Raw genomic sequence first — 18,979 nt, forward strand, 5'->3', positions numbered from 1 at the left:
GTGCCTTTTTGGCGGTTAATTTTTGGTCGCCTTAGAGTTTAAAACCCCACGCGTGTATTTTTTTTCCTAGGGGGGATTAACGTGTTTGCTCGCGTCGCTTTGTTACGTAACAGAAGGCGGTAAGGGGGCTGGCGAAGGCAAACACCCCCGGGCCCGAGTTAATTTTGCGAAACTTTGCCCGGTGTTGGATTGTAATGTTTCGAACTGGCGACGACTGACGCGCGAGGGTTCGACAAACAACAACACGGCAAATGAGAGAACCGCATTATTCGCGTTTAATTGTCGCCTCCTCCGATTTTACCGTCGCTCTGCTTTCTTTGAAATTATAGACGCGGAAAAAATATCAAAGCCTATACACAGGGGACGTGGTTTTGTGCACATTGGCTTTTCAATGAAAATTTAACCATTGTTACCATTTGTATCTGTTGTATTCACGATCAGAGCAATGAAGCAAAAGGCAATGAAACGAAACAAACCACGGTTTAAGTGGCACAGAAAACAATTCACATAGCAGCACAATAGCACTGTAATTAAAATACGTAATACTTAACGGTATCTGTCTGTCCAACTTAGCAGTGTATCTGCTCTTCCAACATCTTTTTAAACGACCAAAGGTTTATCAGATTATTCGCCTTTATAGTGTTGTCAGACCCTGTTAGAAATTTATTCTATGTCTATCGTCTATCTACCACCTCTAAACACCATAATAAAATAAAGAACAAATATTTGGCAATTTTTGTTAACATTTTGCAAATCAAACGTTCAAAACGCGCTAATTTCGTAGGGTTTTATATTTATATATAATTTTGGGCTAACACTTACGGTGCTCTGTCGCCACCTGTCGGCTAAACCGCGCAAACGACCAGAAAAATGATCAAAGTTTCCAGGTTCGGAAGTTTGTAAAAAATTGCGCTCTTGTTTTTATTATCGTAGCTAAATCATGAACAGGCCGCCTTCCCGTGCGCCCGACGTTTTATCGCCAAACCGCCTCGTATACCCGGCGTAACTTTTCGGAAGACGTCCATCATGCGAAATAAGTGGCGAGTATTTACACGGTCGCCTTCTGTGGAAAGAAACGAACCTCGTCGGTTGAAAGCAAAACACTTCCGACTCCCCAAAAGAGAACAGCCGGTGATAAACCTTTGTCCAATTCGCCGAAGGCCATTGTATAGCAAACACGATAACACGTTGTAACACTACTGATCCGAAACCAAATTGATAAGTCTAAGTGCGTTTTTTTTTTTTTTTGAAAAGTAATTTTCCCGTATAGATTACTTTGAAATCGAAGATAAACTATAAACTTCATACGCCGAAGCTCATTTAAGCCTAAAATCCTGGAAACATCCATGCAATTTATTACATTCTTCATATTTGATCACAGGAAAGATAAAACGTGGTACAGTCGGAAAACCCGTAGTATTTCCTGGAAAAAATATCGGGTATCCGCCTCGGAACAAAATTCTAAGTATCGGAAATACCTAATTGCGGGACATCGTGATAAAAACCGGACGCTTGCGGCGATTAAAGCGCCCAGACCCCGCTGAATTTGAAATCTGATTAAACCCACAAATTGACCGCACCGACGATTTTGGATGCCGAGGAACGTTTTGGAGAGTTGCGTATTTTATCTTGACCGATTTCCATGGTATTAGAGCAACGCTTGTGGCCGGTTACACTTTTCAACCTTGTTTTTGATTTGTTTTGCCTTTAAAAATACAGTAACTGTCTAATTGCGATAAAGTCGCTCGTGAAAATTTTTTGACAACAAATCGTCTTAAATGAAAATAATTCAAAATTGATCGTGATCTTGAATCCGAAAATTGCTACATCATGATGTTACGTCACCGAGAGTATGAGGCGAGAAAGAAAGATACGGGAGCGCCGTTACCATGCCGTCGCACCTCAATAAAGTCGGCGGAGGCGGCGATTTTACGACCAACGAATTTTCGCGTCTGTCGCCGACGCTCCTCTGTCGTTTGCTTGTGACGTCACAGAAGGACAGCGGCGGACGGGCGGAAACCGCGCGGGCACTCGAGCGACCCAAGAGTGGGGCTCGGAAGGGGGTGGGGAGTAATGCGACGTCATAGCGGCTACGCCAAGAATGGACACCTCTCGGCTGCTATGTTGACTGTAAACAGCAGTGGACGTAGCTTTAAGTCGGTTGCTCTGTTATTGACGCGTACTTGTCACATTCTTGCCACGCTCTCTCGGTAGTATTAGCTTGTTTGGAAATAAGCCCAGGTGTCAATATTTGGGACGTTGTACGGCGCGCCCGGGCGGGAATATCCCCGCCCATCCCTATAAACTTGGAGGTTTGGATTTGGGTGGGTTCTTTGTCAAAGCGACCCTGACAAGTTATCTACGCGACTTGTGTATTTATTTTTTTAGCATTAACTTGACAACTTAAAAAATATTTTTGTGTGTTTTTTGGACTACTTCCTTCAACCCAAACTCAATCATGACAAATTCCTAATGTTTTTTCGTTTATTTGTTATTCTGTTGTTTTTTTTATTTCAGGGTTTCTTTTTTTAAATCGCGATGATAGGTGTGTTTTTCATTTTGTCACTGTTAAAATCGCTGTTCAACGGCTATAAGATTCTTCGTTTGTCTTCAATTGGCTTTTGAGTCAACTCCTCGAACGCTCGTGAGAATCTACTTTGTCCTCCTTCACAAAAAGCAGCCTAATTCGATCACACACTTGTCCATTCAATACCCATGAAATGCAAATCAAGATTACCCAAAAACTATCGCTGTATAATCAGCGCGTATCAATTAAGCGACAAATACGCTTCTAACTTACAATTGCAAGACGATAAATGTTGTTGCCTACACCACAACCATAAGTGGTAGGAAGGGATACTCTGTCGCAATCGAGACCCAGTGTTTATCGTCAAAGTGTAGCGTTGGAGAGCTGGACAATAGCTTCGTCGCTAACCAGCGTTTGGCAAACTGCCGGACGCCGCCTAAACCCGATCGCAAACCATTTCGGCTTTGCACTTTTTTGGCCTTCTAACGCTCCTTTATTGGATTCGGCTGGAATGTTTTTTCCCGAAATAGACTGCCGACGCGAAATCGGAACTTTCGTGCCTGCTTCTAATTTGTTTCGCTGCAAAACGTCGGCAAGGCGTAATTGAAATGCCAAGGCAAAGTCGTTGCCTCGTAAAGTGCTGGCTGACAAAAATCCGCTCAAAACTGAGCAAGGCTAAATCCAACCGAAATGCCAAGCTGTTGCATCTCCGCATAGGCAGGAAAATATTTTTTAAAAGATAAAACATAGTTTTTGCGCGGTTTGTTTGCCTAATTTGCACCCCACGTTTTTAGCCACCGCAAAGTAACACGAATCAAATTAAGAGCCCTATGCAAACACTTGCGATCGCTTTGCGCACCGAAAGGGCGAAGCTAGGCCATTATGCCACATCGCCAATGTCACGAACGAAACAGATTTGTTTTTCTTATGTGAAGCCTGATTGTCCCCTAGGGACCTAGGGTGTGAAGTGTATCACATTTCAACGCCAATTATAGAACTATTTACAAAGTTTGTTAATTAACGAGAATATAGGTTGCTTAGTCTGACTTCATTGTGTTATTACATATAGGACAAATAATGAGCACACCTAGTTGATTTTTGTCCACGTGACGAACTGAGCATGGCATTTCGCTTCTTTTTAAAGTTTTGTCTTTGATTTTTTGATAAAGTTGACTCACTTTTCGAAAGCACACTTGGAAAATTGTATCATGTTGTAACGCAATAAATGTAATAAATAATGAACAAAACGCCACAAAAAGCTTATGTAAACGTTTTGAAGTCGCCTCAATTCTCCTGCTGTTTCTCATCTGCCAAAATAGACGATGAAAAATCACCACCAAAGGCTCGCATCATTCACTGTCGCGTTTCCCGAAATGGGTAGAACGCCGAAAGGCAGAGAGCGAAAGCAGTAAAACAAAAAGCGACAAAACAAGGGCGAAAAAACGACCGGAACCCCATACAGACAGGTGGCCCTAAAGCCCTGTCGCCTCAAAAAGAATAACTGGACAGTAGAAGCAGTTTTCCTCGACGGGCAACGCTGAGCTATCGTGTTTGCGCGCCTCTCGAGAGCCGTGTGCATTTTCCCACTGACTGCACTTTCGGCCAATTTTTTCGCGCCAACGTCGACTTGTAGTGTTTGATCGGCCGAGGGTGAAAAATCGCCCGTGTAAGTTTGCGTCGCGCCGTAGCCGCAGCGCACCCCCCTTTTTGCGACGGGGGTTCTAAAACCATCACCCCCTTTTTCCCACTTCGAGCAGCCCCCGCCAGCCGCGCAATCTTTCCAGTTATTTGTTTGATGGAGCCCAAACTTTGCTGAAACCACCCGCGGGATTTCGGGGACGGTTTTCCAGCAGTTGATTTAAAGCTGAAGCCGATGTCAGGCACGAGCGTAACAGGACCACTTTAAATTTGTTATAACATGAGCCATTGTGATATAAAGCGGATTTTTGTTGTATTTCCGCCTTATCAAAAAACAAATACCCCCCCCCCCCCAAAAAAAAGATCTTTTGCATACGCAATACAAAACAAGTTAGCCTTTTTAGGGCCTTAACAACGAAAATCATATCCGTGAGACGCGGTTTTACTGCTTTAATTTGCCGTTGTAAATATACGCACATTTTCGCGGCCTTGACGCTGATTTGAATACGCAAAAAACTTTGAGTACATAATATGCACGGATCTTTAAAGTATAGCTTGATCGTGAATTGCGCATTTCTTCTGTATCAAAGTTTGTTTCTTGATAATAAATTTCAAACCAACAAAAGATGAAGATAGGGCAAAATTGCGCATTTCTTCTGTTTTAAAGTTTGTTTCTTGATTAAGAGTTGAAAAGCCATAAAAGGTCAAGTATAGATCGACATTATCTTGATTAAGACGTTTCGCTTCAAGCTTGAATTTATTGCACACACTAACTGAAGATAATACTTCGTATCGCTCAGGCGTCCTTAGCCTTACATCAGCGGTTAATCTCTTTCGTAGATTTACATAAAAATGCCTAAGACACCGTCCAATGAACCTCAGGTTCTTTATAAGTATATAGTTTGCGAGTTGTGAAATGTGTAATTCTTAAAAGCGAAATGTTGTAAAATGTGTACTTTGAAAAAAAATTCGCTGTTTATCCCCGTTTCAAATCAACCTTTTCAAAACAGTGGACAACTTAGAATAAAAAAAAGGGTAAACATTAAAATAAAACAAAATTCTAGATTAGACGATCTTAAGAAGGCAATATCATAATAAAAATGTCTGAATGAAAAAATAATAAAAATTTTTTTTCGTCAGATTTGAAACGCTTAAAACATTATTCTTTTAATTACGCGGGCCGACCTTTGCCATTTGCAAAAATATATCGATTGCAAAGCAGTCTTTGGCGCCGTCGCGAAAAGCAACTTTCGGACCAGTGCCGGATTTTCCCAGCGCTTAGTGTTGCCGCTCACCTGAAGTGCTTTACATCTCGGTTTACTCGCCCGCTGAAAACACACCAGTCGGGCCCCATTTTCCACCCCATACCCCTGTCGTTTGGAAATTGTCGCAAAACGGTTTTAAAAAACAAAGCGGACTGCAGGGTTGCCAAAAATGTTTTTGAATCTTTAAAAATCTTTGAATTGATTGCGCATTGAAAAGTATTTGAAAAAAGCCATTAAATCTAGTTTTGAATTTATTTCATTTCCACCGAACGATATGTTCTCAGAAAATGCTTTTTCGAACTATCTGTTATTGTGTTGACCTTCGATTTTTTATACTTTTTTTTTAATTTGTAAATTGTCTTTGAACATAGATATTTTTTTCAACCCCGTGACTGTTTTAAAAAGGTGGAAAGGGCAGCAAAACCAAGCTATCTACCTAGACCGAACCAGAATTCCGCGCGTCTGATGTGGCCCTGGTTTGGCATCGATAGCTATCGCGTTGCCGATTACTGACGCTTACCGCCGTCAGTTGCGTGCCACCCCGGCGTAAAAAGCAGCCCCTTCGCACAACAAACCAGCTATTTAAGCCGCCCTGCACACACAGCTCCATAGGCGGCAGAAATCCGCGCCGGTTTTCGATTTTGTGTCGCTTTTTTTGGCGGCCACTCGAAAAACGATAAACAGTTGATTTTCTCACACGTTTTGATTTGCATTATTTTGAGACGCGGTTGAAACGACAGATTTTTCATGGGTATTCCGTTTTTGTTTTTTCAGTGTCGCCAGTTAATCACCTCTTTTGTTTCTGTCGTTCTTTAAAAACGCTTAATGCGCTGCAAAAAGAGCAAAAAATTTTGTTTTTTGAAGTTAAGCAAAATAAAAGCTGGGTTGCAATTCCTTCTATACAAAATCAGGAAAAAATACCCCTTGTTCGAATTGCGCCGGCCAAACCACTGTTCGCCAGCACGTCGCCACCAAGTAAAAGTGAGTCAAAAACTTAGGTAAGGTTTTGGAAAAACATCAAATCACTGAAAAAAGGTTTTAAAGCCTTGTTAAAGGCCTCGCGTGCCAGGTTTACCGGAAACCTGTTCATTATGGACTCGCCGTGGTAACCTGAAAGTGACAAGCCCACATTCGGCGCATCGCAATAAGCAGCAAAAGTCAGTTGCGGTTGAACAAAAACCTGCTCCTAAACGATGCGTGTAACTGCAGCAAGATTAAAATCAATTCGAGAAATGCAAAACTGTGGCAGCTGCGTTGACATTTGCATTGACCGAAATCGCGACCGCCTTCAAACAACACAATGCATATTTTTGGCATTTCGTCCCTTACCTTGACGTTTGTGTTGATGGAGTCGTGCTTTCTTCGACAGTTTTATGCCTTGTCAATTTCAGGAGTTTATATAGGGTTTTCGCTTTGATTAAAAAACTGTGATCTAGTCCTTTTTTGACCAACGATAATGGCTAAAGTATCAATGGTGGTCCCGGTATAGCCGGAGGTCGTGAGTTCGAACCTCACTGCAGGCTAAAGTACTTTTTTTCAGTCTTTCCTGCTTGCATCATTGAGCGACAGAATCGGTTAATCTGCGTTGGCTTCAGGTATATTTCATATAAGCGTTTAAAATACCATACTGCCAATTATACGCTGTATAGTAACATGACGGGACTGTATTTTAAAGACACTGGCGGTTTCAAAACACCTTAAAAAACACTGCTGGTGGGTAAAATCGACACTCTGGGCTGTCTCGCAAAATAGCAATTTGCAAATGTCAAGGCGGGGTTTGCAACCCCCAAGACCCCGCCAAGCTGCCTGTCAAAACTCGCCTCTTCCAATAACTGGCGTTCCTGCGATGCCCCGGCCCTAGCAAGTATCGGATTTCGCGCTGTTGCAACATTGCGGTTTCGCGCAACTCGAAGCGACCTGTGAGTCAAGACAGTCAGCCCGCCGCTCGCTGATTGGCTGTGATCGTTGTCACGTGATCTGTCGTCTGTTTTTTTTTTGCGTCTTTTGAAATTCCTAATTTGGTTGCACGGTTTCCACGATTTGTGTGTGTTGGTCTGCCCCGGTTGTTGTTTCGTCTCGTCTGCTCGCTTTTTTGTTGGTTTGTTTTGCGGCGAGACTCTTCTAAAGAGCTGCTGTAATACGACGACGTCTCAGTTTTTTGTATAAGGTAAAGTGGATCTGCCTTCGTGCGAATTGTGAACAATACACATTCCTGGTGTCTTTTTCAGGTTCATTATTATTGGCTTTTTATCTAAAGCCCTGGTTTAACCCAGAGAAATAAAATTATAATTGTTTTTCATAAAACTCAGACCATTTAAAAATGGAATTCCGGAAAAAAAGGGAATTTTAGTTCATCCTTCTTAAGTGGGTACTTCAGCGTAGCTAGACCACCGAAATGGCTTTTTTTTAAGAAGTGCGAAACCCAAAACATCCATCATTGTTGCTTCCCTGAAAAGCTTAAATGAAAGGAGCATTTTTTGAGATGCGGCGACGCAGTATTTGTGTTACGCTGAGCGATACAAAACCTGGGGTGCAATTCGATCATCTTATACTGCATACAAAAGCAGAAAATCAAAAAAACCCTTTGTTCGAATTGCCCCGGTCGGCCACAGCAAGCTAAATCCAGCACGTCGCCACCAAGTACCAGCATATAGAGACCGATCGTTATCTAAATCTGGAGAAAGCCGACAAACCCGTATCGTTTACAGTTTGTCACCTCGTCGTAATTTGACCGTTGCGCATAAACCGCTCCGTTTCCGTCAGTTGACCGACTGACCAGGGGTTAATCCGGCACGGGACCCCCCACCCCGGCGATATTTTTATGGGGGGCTTCTAAAAAGCGTGCAACTTCGAGAAAGGTTAAACCTGTGTTGTTTGCCGGCGGGCCGCGAAGCTCTTACAGTTTGGCAAGTTTTACTGGGCTACATCAATTTTGGTTGTTGAATATAAAAGCTTTAGCCTGGTTATTTTATGTTAAAATGTAAATCAAATGAAAATTTGGCCGAATTCCTGCATCCCAAGACCTATAAGTGGGCACGATCTATCGGTTATAAATTAAGGATTAATTGCACGTGGTATTAGTGTACACTGTTTAGCCACAGCAACATACTATACTGACCCTTTAATGATGTCTCATTAAATGTTTTAAGAAGAGTATATAATTACTGGGTTAAACTGCCTACAGACAATTATCTTGCTTTTTAACTTTTTGCCCGTCATTTTACCTATTCAGTAAAAGGCACTAAAATGCCAAGAAAAAGGTGAGAACAAGCGAACACTTTTGGCAATTGATTTTTACTCTTTTTTTTGCAACGCGCAACAGACCCCTACTGCAAATTCAAGGACGCGGCGTCGCCGGTTGCTCGGCTATTTTTGCCCGCAGACTTGATACGAGTATCCGTTTGACAAGCTTGGGGTCTTGAGAAGCGTCTCGCAATGACCAAGCAAAGCCGAGAAACTAAAAAATAACAAGACAGCAAACAGTCATTGATCTTCGCTTAGAATCGGACGGTTTTGGTCGCCCTTGTCTTGGCGAGATAGACACACAGCGCCGTTTTATCTGGCCACCGCATTGCAGGGGCTTTGCGTCCAGGCCGCCTCTAATCCCTTAATGAACCGGTATCAGGACGTCTGTCAATTCGGTCAGGGAAATTAGCGCTTGCCGCTTGCGCGACTGCAAAATAGCCGCGCTTCTCTATCTAGTGTTGGTCACTATTTAAGGCAACTGCCCGGCCTTATCGCCGCCGGCTTCGTTTCGCTGCTCGAAGATGAATTGGCGAATATCCCGGAGTGGCAGTTGGCGATTTTTGACCTGAAGCACTTCTGTGGGTCTTTAGCAAGTCTGCACGCTATTTTTTTAGACAATTTCATCATCTCCTTTTGCCCTATTGGAATAAAAAAAAACGGAGCACAAGCAAATTGATTTCTAATTTGGGCTAACATCGGTGTAAAATTTGAACCGAAAAGTCTAGAGATTGTATTTTAAATTCTTCTTATTGTAGTCAAACAGTAGTAACGCCTGTTGGCTGGTATCTAATTTGAATGTTAACCTTTACATGTAATAAATTCTGTAAGTTTGCCAAGCAAGGAGCGGCCCAAATCCGCAGAAACGATTGACAGGCGAACTTGCAGTAATTGCAGCATTCCTGACCAGTCGAAGCGATACAAAGACCTCAAAGCGGGAGTGAGATAATCATTAAAATAAGTAAAAGGCTGGTAAAACGAGCAAGAAAGTCACTTAACTTTAAACGAAAGCGGCACGTGATTTGCTAATCCCTGGGGCGACTCCTTGTCCGTGACTCTAGGACACAAGAGATATCCAGGTCTGTACAGCACTTTGCGTCGGGGGGGGAGTGGTCCGCAGATAATGGGACCTTTATCATGTCAGAGCGATGGACCGAACGTTTATAGCTTCTCGAGTTTGGCGCTCGGAAAATCAGCACCGCCACCCGCTTGACGATTATTATCTAAGTCACGTGCTTCTGACGCGCGCCACTCTTCCTCTGTGACGTCATACACAGGGTCGGCAGTGGACGTCGGTTGAGTCCGTCAATTTTTCTTATTTTGCCTTTACAGAGGTTTGAATGTATCTTTATGGTGACATAACAAATATCGCGTTTTAAAAGATCGTTGCGGACAATCATAGCGCAAATTTTTTTTTTTTTTTTTTTCATTTATTTTAGTTTCTGGCTCTAATTTTGTGTAAACATTTATCACTCATGCGGCTCACCTATAAAAATAGGTTTAAAAGGCACCATAAAGTGATTACAGCGCCTGTAAATGTACATTTTTATGAGTTTTGTCGACTGCGCGCAAACGTAACATTTAGCATTCTATGTTTTGTCTTCGAAGTATACACTTTTATTTAAATTTAACCTACGCCTCCTCGTCACGTGTTAAGTTGGGCGTTTAGGAAACCAGTGGCAGATAAACAAAATATACGCTCGGGTCAAAAATTTCACAGTTTTTTATCTGCAATTTTTTTCTACCCACTCGTTTATACTTATCACATGACAAGGTGCTTATGCTCGATCGTCACCTGAAAACCACCCAAGCCGCGTAGAACAACATTTGCGATTGCAGTCAGCACCAACTTTTCATATTTTTCAGCCATTTTTGTAAAGCCTTACGCATCCGGACACATCGACCTTTTTGTGTAACCCAGTAAGGGTTTTAAATTTTTTAAAGTGCGCTATGGCGAAATTCCACCACGTATAAATTTCACATCGCCAGTATTTCGTTAGCGCACATAAATATTGCTTTATTACAAAGAAATGTATTGTTTTGGAACACAAATCACGTTTTTTTTAGTAATTTCAATAAAACTACCAAAGCCATTATATTCGATAAAATCGACATTTCGCTGTTACAAACGTTTAATACTTGTACTTCTACCCTGAAACCGGCATGAAGCATTGCCGAAACTTTGTAACAGCAAAATGTCGCTATTATCGAATATAATGGTTTAGTATTTTTATTTAAATGTTTTATATTCACTGGTTTTTATCTGGATTTTGCATTATGCAAATCAAAAAAATATGAAGCCTTACCGAAAAAAATAGTGTTAAATAAGATAAGGAACCTTGGGCCTTGGCTATAGTATGAAAATGACTTTCCCAGTCATCCAGCCATAAGACAAACGGAAGCGATTTGTGCAAAACCACGCCAAACCGCCAACAGAGATATTGGCTCGCCAGCAGCGGTCAGCCGGTGGTCAGTCAGACAGTGGTCAGAATAGCGCGAAGCCTTCGCGGCACGCAAACGCGGCATTTCTCAGCGTCACGAAGAGCGACAGGGGCCCTTGTCAATCGCCCGTAGCCTGACTCACGATTGGTCGCCGCCGTACGGTCGCGCAGCCCTGATCTTAGACCTTTCGAGACGGTTTTGGCGTTTATAGTTATTTGGGAATGCAATCTGACAGCTGTTGTTTCGCTGTTTATGAGTCAGAGCTTGGCTGGGCATTTTACTCGCTCGTTTGTATCGTAAATATCACTCGCGAAGTTTGCACGGCGATTGGACAGAATTTAACTTTTAACTTTGTATACGATAGCGCTTGTTTTCTAAAAGCTACGAAACATTGTCTTGTCACATTTCCAGCTTTACACGATAGGGTATTTAACCGTACCTTCATTCAAATCAGTTTTGCAAGCAATATTTGTGGTTGGAGGTTTCTTCAGGGTCATGTTTTATCCGATTTCACCCAAAAAGTGGGGGTTTTCGAGTCCAGGAGTGCCTTAAACCCTTAAATGGGGCTAAACAGTGTTTGTTAAACTGGGGTCTATGGACCCCTGGAAGGTCCGTGAACTAATTTTAGGGGGTCCATGAAGGCCAATTGAAATATTAATGTATATCTAAGAAGTAAGTAAATTTTCAAGAAAAAAAGTTTAACTAAAAATAAAACGTTTCACCGCTGAATGTATTTTACTTTATTTTACGCATATTTCTGAAAGTCTATTTGCATTGTGACGCAAATTTATGGCGTTATTTTTCAAAAATATCTTGCCTACGGTGGTCCACGCGAAGCAAAAAACAAATTTAAGGGCTCCGCGGTAAAAAAAATTCAGGAACCCCTGGGTTAAATGATGAACCACATCTTAAAATCGTGTTTTTAGGGCGTTAATGGGGCGTCTGACGCTACGACGACTGATAGCGCTCGGCGCGTTTCGCGTCTAAGGCCCATAGCGGGGTTTTGCGTGGGGCGGGGGCCCGGGGGGTCACGCCGGCGCCCTGGACATCCCGGAACCCCTCGGAACTTGTCACGCGCGGTGTTGAACTGCGGAAGAACTGAGACGGACACCTGGATATGGGACGAGCATTGAACGCCGCAGTAGCGTAACCAACGAGTTGACAGCACGTGATAGAAATGCTACTTTCCCTCACGCGGCATACATCTGTCATTGACTGACGTGTCCTATACTTTAACAGTCGATGAGTACATTCGGCCCTTGGTGGAAATAATACGTAAAAATTAGGAGTGGTTGAAACTGTTTTTGACCCAACGAAATGCTTAGTTTCGTTTTTTTATTAAAAAAAAAAAAAAAAAAAAAAAAACTAAAAAAATTGAAAAAAAAAACTTTTTTTAGTCTTGAAAACGGTTTGAAGCGACAGGTTTGAATATCCGTGCAATTTACGGCACATAAAAGTAGCAAGCCTCAGTTTCGTCTTCTGATTCGTTTGCGCGCGTCCTTTATAAACGCGGCAATTAAAAGAAAGTCGAGAAGCCCAAGAAACGTTTTTTCTTCATTTTCTTCATACTGTGGTTTGTCGCGTATTGAAATAGAAACAAACGCGCGACAAACAAGACATTTCCCCGCTATCGGAATTTTCGACTTTTTTATTGCGATGCCGATAGAGAGTATGGACAAAATGCATCGCGATCCGACAACACATGACGTCAGTATTATACACAAACAAATTAAGTTGCAACTTTATAAAAATCCTATATGATTTTTTTAACACTGCCGATCCACCCTAGTATCGGACGAGTACGGATACCAGCACTTGGCATCGGGTATCGGCACCATTCCGATATTATCACACATCCCTACCCGGAAGCCGTGAAGCGAGCAGGTCAAAGATCGCATCCGTGTTTCCTGTACCCGCAATAACAGCAACAATCGCACTAAACGGGGTTCGCAAAATTCTTTGGCCGGATGCCGAGCCGCTTTTTCCCGCGTCCGCCAATAACTTTCCCGAGCCCGGTCGCTAGCCGCGGAAACCGAATTACTTCTTCAGTGACGCGTGGCCGCTGATGCGCATACCACATTCGCAGGCGTAACGTCCGCATACCACATCTGCCAGCACCCTGAAACCGCTCGACTGTCGCAGGTCACCTGGCACGGGCCACTTTCTTTAATGTCGCTGCATAGAGGCGGCACCCTGCGTTTTTGATGTGCTTGGGGTTGGGGCGAGGTCTTGGGGCCTTTGACTTGGCATGAAGCCGTAATTTGATTTCGCCCCGCCTGCGGTTTTGCAGCATATGGCTTGATCTTAAGCGGGGAGAGATTTTGTTATGCTAATTGCATCAGAGGTATGCTGCATGTGCGCCAATGCTGCGACGCCCATAAAGGTAAAATTTGACGTTTAGTGGATAAGCCAAAAAGGTTGTGGGTGGAAATTTGCAAAACCGCCCCCAATTTGGCGCCAACCTTGTGTTTCCGAATTCTGCGACAATGAAATGTCATATTCCGGCGATAAAAGTGAATTTATCGGAATTCAACGCACAAATATTTGTCGTCATTAAAGGCACTGTTCAATATTTATGAATGGTACATCATTCTTCGTCAAACTTTATTTTGCGAAAGATGGCGTTTTTACTGTGAGGACCCTATTTTCCTACATATCCCTATTTTTTATACACTCAAAAAAAATTCTTCCCGAATTATTCTCGGGGCGCTTCTGACCCCAAAATAGACACCCCTTTATTATTGCAACGCCGCAATTTGTTTTGATTCACACCAAAAAACGGAAAGATTAGTCGTCACGGCGCGCATCTTTCCCATAACTTTTTGCCACCCCCTAAAAACGGACCACATTTGGTCGTGTCCCCCGGATTTGGGGAGCATTCCCTCTCCGCGTGCATCAACCAGTGCGTTTTTAACGTCTCTCAAACTTCTCTAAGAAGGGTTGTTTAATATATTTCTGTAACTACACAATAGAGCAGGCGTTGGGTTGGGAATAAAAGCCAGATATTCTTCGTTGTGTTTCCATGAGAGCCATATATTATTTTTTCTAGTAATGGGTTGGAAAGAATACCAATTTAAACAGAGCCCTTTATTTTGTTCTCATTTAAAAAAGATAGCACTTACGAAGCACGAAAAAATCAATTAGCAAAGATGGACAACTTTTTTTACGGAGTCCCGTCGGAAGAGCAGGGCCTTTTGGATATATAGAGATTCCATCAAACGGGAAGACAGTCCCGAAAATACAAGTAGGATTCGCGCGAATCGCCGACAAATTTACCACTATGTGTGTGTTAAAAAAAGGAAAAATAAAGTTAAAAAAGCGGCCGTGACCGCGTGGAGTTTTATGCTAATCATGTTAAGAAAGATAGCTTAAATTTATCTTACAAGCAAGATTCTTTCATCAAATAGATGACGTCACAAAAAGAGCCATATATAACTCGCGAGCCATAGGTTTCCGACCCCTGCAATAGAGAATATGCACTTATAGACTTGTAGATAAAATAGTCGCGATCTCTTGAAACTTTCCTGAGCGGTCTTTTTAGCCAACCGTAACACCACGATTTTACGCCAGCTGCGCCTGGGCCCGCTAGCGTGCCAGGGTGGGTTAAATAGGGGCCTACCCTCACCCTTACCCGACCACGACCCCGGCGAAGCGAGAAAGTTTGTCGCTCGATTTTTCGCCCTCCCGGCCTGACAGACAGGCTTCGCTCGGGCGAGCAAATCATCATATAATCACGACCGCCGATTGACGTTGTCCGCTACACGTTCACCAGCGCCATTTGTAGCCGATGCTGCGGTTATTTGCCAGCGCGGCTCTCACGCATGTTTTCGGCAAGCGCCGCCGCCCCTGTCGACAACATCGGGCCGTTTCGAAAAAGGTTCGGCACCCTTTTTCTGTCGATTTTTGTGACTTTTTTGCGCCTGAAGAAACGGAACCGTTGCTCGTTGAATTGGCCGCCCGATCTGGCTAATAAAGTGGTCTCCTAAGCTGGTGTTTATTCGTTTTTTTGCGTCGCAGCACGTTTTGCGGTTTGTTTAATTAAACGCGCGCGAATGGAGCATGCAAAATATGCGTTTGTTATGCGTTTGAGGTATAATACGTAGTAACGATGCCAAAAATATAACGGCGTATATATAATCAATTACCAAACTCGCAAGAATTGGAAATCAGCGCTGCAACGAAATGGTATAAAATGGTCGTTGCAATTCGGAATCTTGTTCGTTGCGCGCGAGCTTTCAAGTGATTTATTTAAACTATTGCAAAGTGCTTTGCACAGTCCTATAAAATATGCGTTTACTTGAACTACGAATATGAAATGAATCGTTTTAAAAAACAAATGGAGAGTATATTTTAAACTGACCAAAACGTGGGTTTTAATCTTACACCAAAATATGGGTGTATTATAGAAACTCTAAATAAAAATGTAATGTGTGAATTTAAACTTCAACAAAAAATATTAAGAGTGCTTATAAACTGCAAATAAAAGTATAAGTGCTTTTAGGCCATATGTAAAAACACGGGTCCATTAAATGTTTAACAACGCCACGCGAAAAACAAACGCGTGTGGGGTCCGCTGTATATTCCGAGAAGCGTGCAGCTTTGCATGTTGCCGCGACATTTCGCGCCGAGTATAATTCAGCGACAAAAAGTGGAAACGCGTGTCACAGCAGCGCGGCATTGCACCCGCGCCTGGCGTTTCTAACATAAATCACCCCCTTTAGAGCCCCAAAAGCGTCGGCATTGATCGGCGAGCTGCGTGTCGCTTTCCAGGTCCAAGCAGGCGTGGCGGTGTTGTCGGTTGAAAGCTCACCTGTTGTGGAAACAAGACGTAAAACGGCGTAAGGCGAGCACGCGGGCGGTCCTGTACGTTGTCGATGTGCTGGTAACGAGCGTTCAATTTGCCGTGAAAGTCATTCCTACGCGCCAAGGGTTGAAAGTCAAGTCTTCCCCGTTTTTTTAGCCCGCCGCTGTATCAATACTCGGCGGTATCCGAAAATAGTCGGGCGGTTTGTGTTGTTGACTGGAAGGATCCTCGCGTGAGAGTTGTTCCCAGGGGCGCGTGAGAACGACCAGCGTTGGAAAAAGCCCTTTGCGTTCCTGGAATTCGCCCGTGGTTTATATTTGGCCGAGATGAAGAGGAGATATAATGTCAATCGCCGCCGACGCCATAGTAGCGATTTTTTCTGTAACCTTGTTGATTTGGGGAGGGGCTAGATTGGGGGGTTGGGGGTTCGTGACAGCAGCAGGAATATCACTGCTTATTTTGACATGGTTTGATGTCGCCACGTGTGGTCCCACCCGCTTTGTACATGTATATAAAAAAAATTAACGTAGCAAAAACGAGTATTACCTTCGTGCTGTTGTGTTCTGGAGTTCACAGCCAAGATTGACGGTTGCATTCCACTTTAGGTTAGGAGTTACACCCTTACAGTTCCTGTTTTTAGTTTTTTTACAATTTTTTTAGCAGTTTTTTATTACAAAACACGAAAAAAGTCATATCAGGGCTACTTGTGACACTTCACAAAATCCCCTTTTCTTGGACACACGTATGACGCGTACAAACGCTTAAGAGGATTCGGTAACCAAACAAACAAATTGCTCGGCGGCGCAAAACAAAACTCTCGCCCTCCTTATCTGACGTCAATGGGATAAAATAGTAAAGTGCGTTTTCGGAGAAAAAACAACAACAAAAACAGTTGAAAGACGCCGTCGGATGTTGGGCCGTAATACAATTTAAATGCATTAAAATACAGTGAGTTCTTCCTTTGGCGAAACTTCCTTTGTTGACAGTTCCAATCCAGTTTGGACATTACGCCTTTAGGATTAAAAAAATATTCGCATTTAGTTAGCTGAAATAGCCTTAAAAATTGAAAGTGACCTCTTACCAATCTCGAGGTGGCGGGCCGGATGAAATTAATTGGCGGGCCGGATTACGAATATGTGTGCAATTCCAGGCTAATTTTTGTGGCCGTTCTTAATTGCGAGCGGCCACTTTTTTTAAACACTTTTTGGACCTTTTCTACCAACAGAGGTTGAGAGCAGACTTTTAGAAGCATTGGCTGGCCGCTTTATAAGTGGGCTTAAAAACTGGAACGGTGCCAGCCTTCCCGCGCTGCACTTCGCGTGCCCATTGTTCGGTCACAAAGCGCCACTTTCGATTCTCTTCGCCGCCGCGCCCGCAGTGTTACGTCACAGTAGAGCTCCTGTTGACCACACAATGGGGAGACAATTTTCGCCGATGGCGAGTGTCGTGATGGCGCGACGCCAAAGCCCCGCGGATCACAAACAGACACTTGTGAGCCTTAAGGGATTAGCGGCGACCCCGTCTACCCTTGACACCCCTCCCCAAGCGACGAGCGATAAAAATTTCCTAATGTTTGGCGACACATTTGCGCTTTTGACCAGCACGAGTATGTTTAGTAGCCGAGCGGCATTGGCAAACACGGGGCTCCCATCTCTAGTCTTTGCAAGGCACCTTGATTTTGGAATTTGACCTTAGTATGTACGTCGTATACGAGCTATATTTTTAATGGTAAAATACCTAAAAAGCAAGTTTCTTTTAAGTGCGTATATATAACGCCCAGCCTCTTTTTTGGTGTATCGAGGCGCTTTAATATAAAGCCCCAACAAAATATTGTTAGGTTTCCCCCAGTATAGCGTAACTGTTAAGCTGCTTGTGCCATTTTTGTCGCACAATCCTAAAATATTGACTCCATCTAAAGACGGGATTTTGCTTTTAAATAACATTCAGTGAGCACAATGCTTCAAAGGGGCCGCGTCAGGGCCACTCGGCACGCGCGGACGAGGCCACTATTCCCACTTAACCCGCTGCAAAAATCACCCAGTGGACCCTTTCGTTTAAAATCCACCGACATGAAAGCGCTCTACGAAAAAAATGGCTCCAATGAGAGCACCGCTCGGAATTTGCCGCTTACGCACGCTTCTCGTAAGCGTAAGACGCGTTTTTCGTACGTGACGCATCCGAAATGGGCCGGATCAAACAGGGGCAATGCTGACCCTATACAAACGAATGGGCGTTTTTGCGCCTCGCATTGCTGTAACCTTACACGCTGTTTGATTTGGCCGCGTCGGTTAAAATCTACAACCGTACATGTGTGTTGTTTACGTGACGCGTTGGAATGAATCGAACCGATTGAATCCCTCGCCAATCATATCTTTGCTTTCCACCGTTTTGATGCGCTTTCATATTTTTCCCTTTTTTTTCACGTCTATTTTATAAGTTTTATACCGAAAATTATACCGAATTCGGTCATTACGTTTTCTGTGTCATTTTCTAATTTCCCCTTAGCCGGGTTATCTTTAATCGTCTTCGTCGATTTGAGCCCCATAAATATTTAGATATCTCCGTGGAACTCTGGCCAGCAACAAAACAGATTGTCACTATGTTTTTTAAACCAGATAAAGTTTATCGCCGCTCAGCAACTAAAGCAAAATTTTATTAGAAAAGTCTTTAAGTCCTTTTGATAGGACCTCACTATAGACCTTTAGGGGTCAACAGATCCCCAACTGAACACCCTGCCCTATATTGAACAATTACGGTCTAACTTTTACCGGTTTATTGTAGCTTAAACTAAACGTCAAGAACACAGCATTTAATACCTTTGTTTTCTTGAAGGCGGCAACAAACTTGTCCAACAGACCTTTCGTCTTAACTGGGCGCTCATCTCGTTCGACAGCGCCACCTACCGGGTGGATGAGGACCAGAAACAGCTGGTGGTGACACTGAAGCGTCGTGGCTACCTCGGCGAAACGTCCTTTGTCGGTAGGCTTACAAAAAAAAGTAGGCTTACATTTATAAAAAGTAGGGTTTGGGTCTAAAAGTAAATTTATTGTTTTGGGATTC

General features: G+C 43.2%; 1 protein-coding gene across 1 annotated transcript in view; it reads left to right on the plus strand.

Annotated features, from left to right (window-relative positions):
* Positions 1–18,979, plus strand: part of LOC146135631 (FRAS1-related extracellular matrix protein 2-like) — a 128,954-nt gene that overhangs the window by 68,373 nt on the left and 41,602 nt on the right. Inside the window, exon 20 of the mRNA XM_083395983.1 lies at positions 18,752–18,898. Coding sequence (XP_083252109.1) covers positions 18,752–18,898 — 147 coding nt within the window. The remainder of the gene's footprint in view (positions 1–18,751; positions 18,899–18,979) is intronic.

The sequence above is a fragment of the Ascidiella aspersa genome, chromosome 8 (genome assembly GCF_963924565.1).
Source record: "Ascidiella aspersa chromosome 8, kaAscAspe10.2, whole genome shotgun sequence".
NCBI classification, from domain to species: domain Eukaryota; kingdom Metazoa; phylum Chordata; class Ascidiacea; order Phlebobranchia; family Ascidiidae; genus Ascidiella; species Ascidiella aspersa.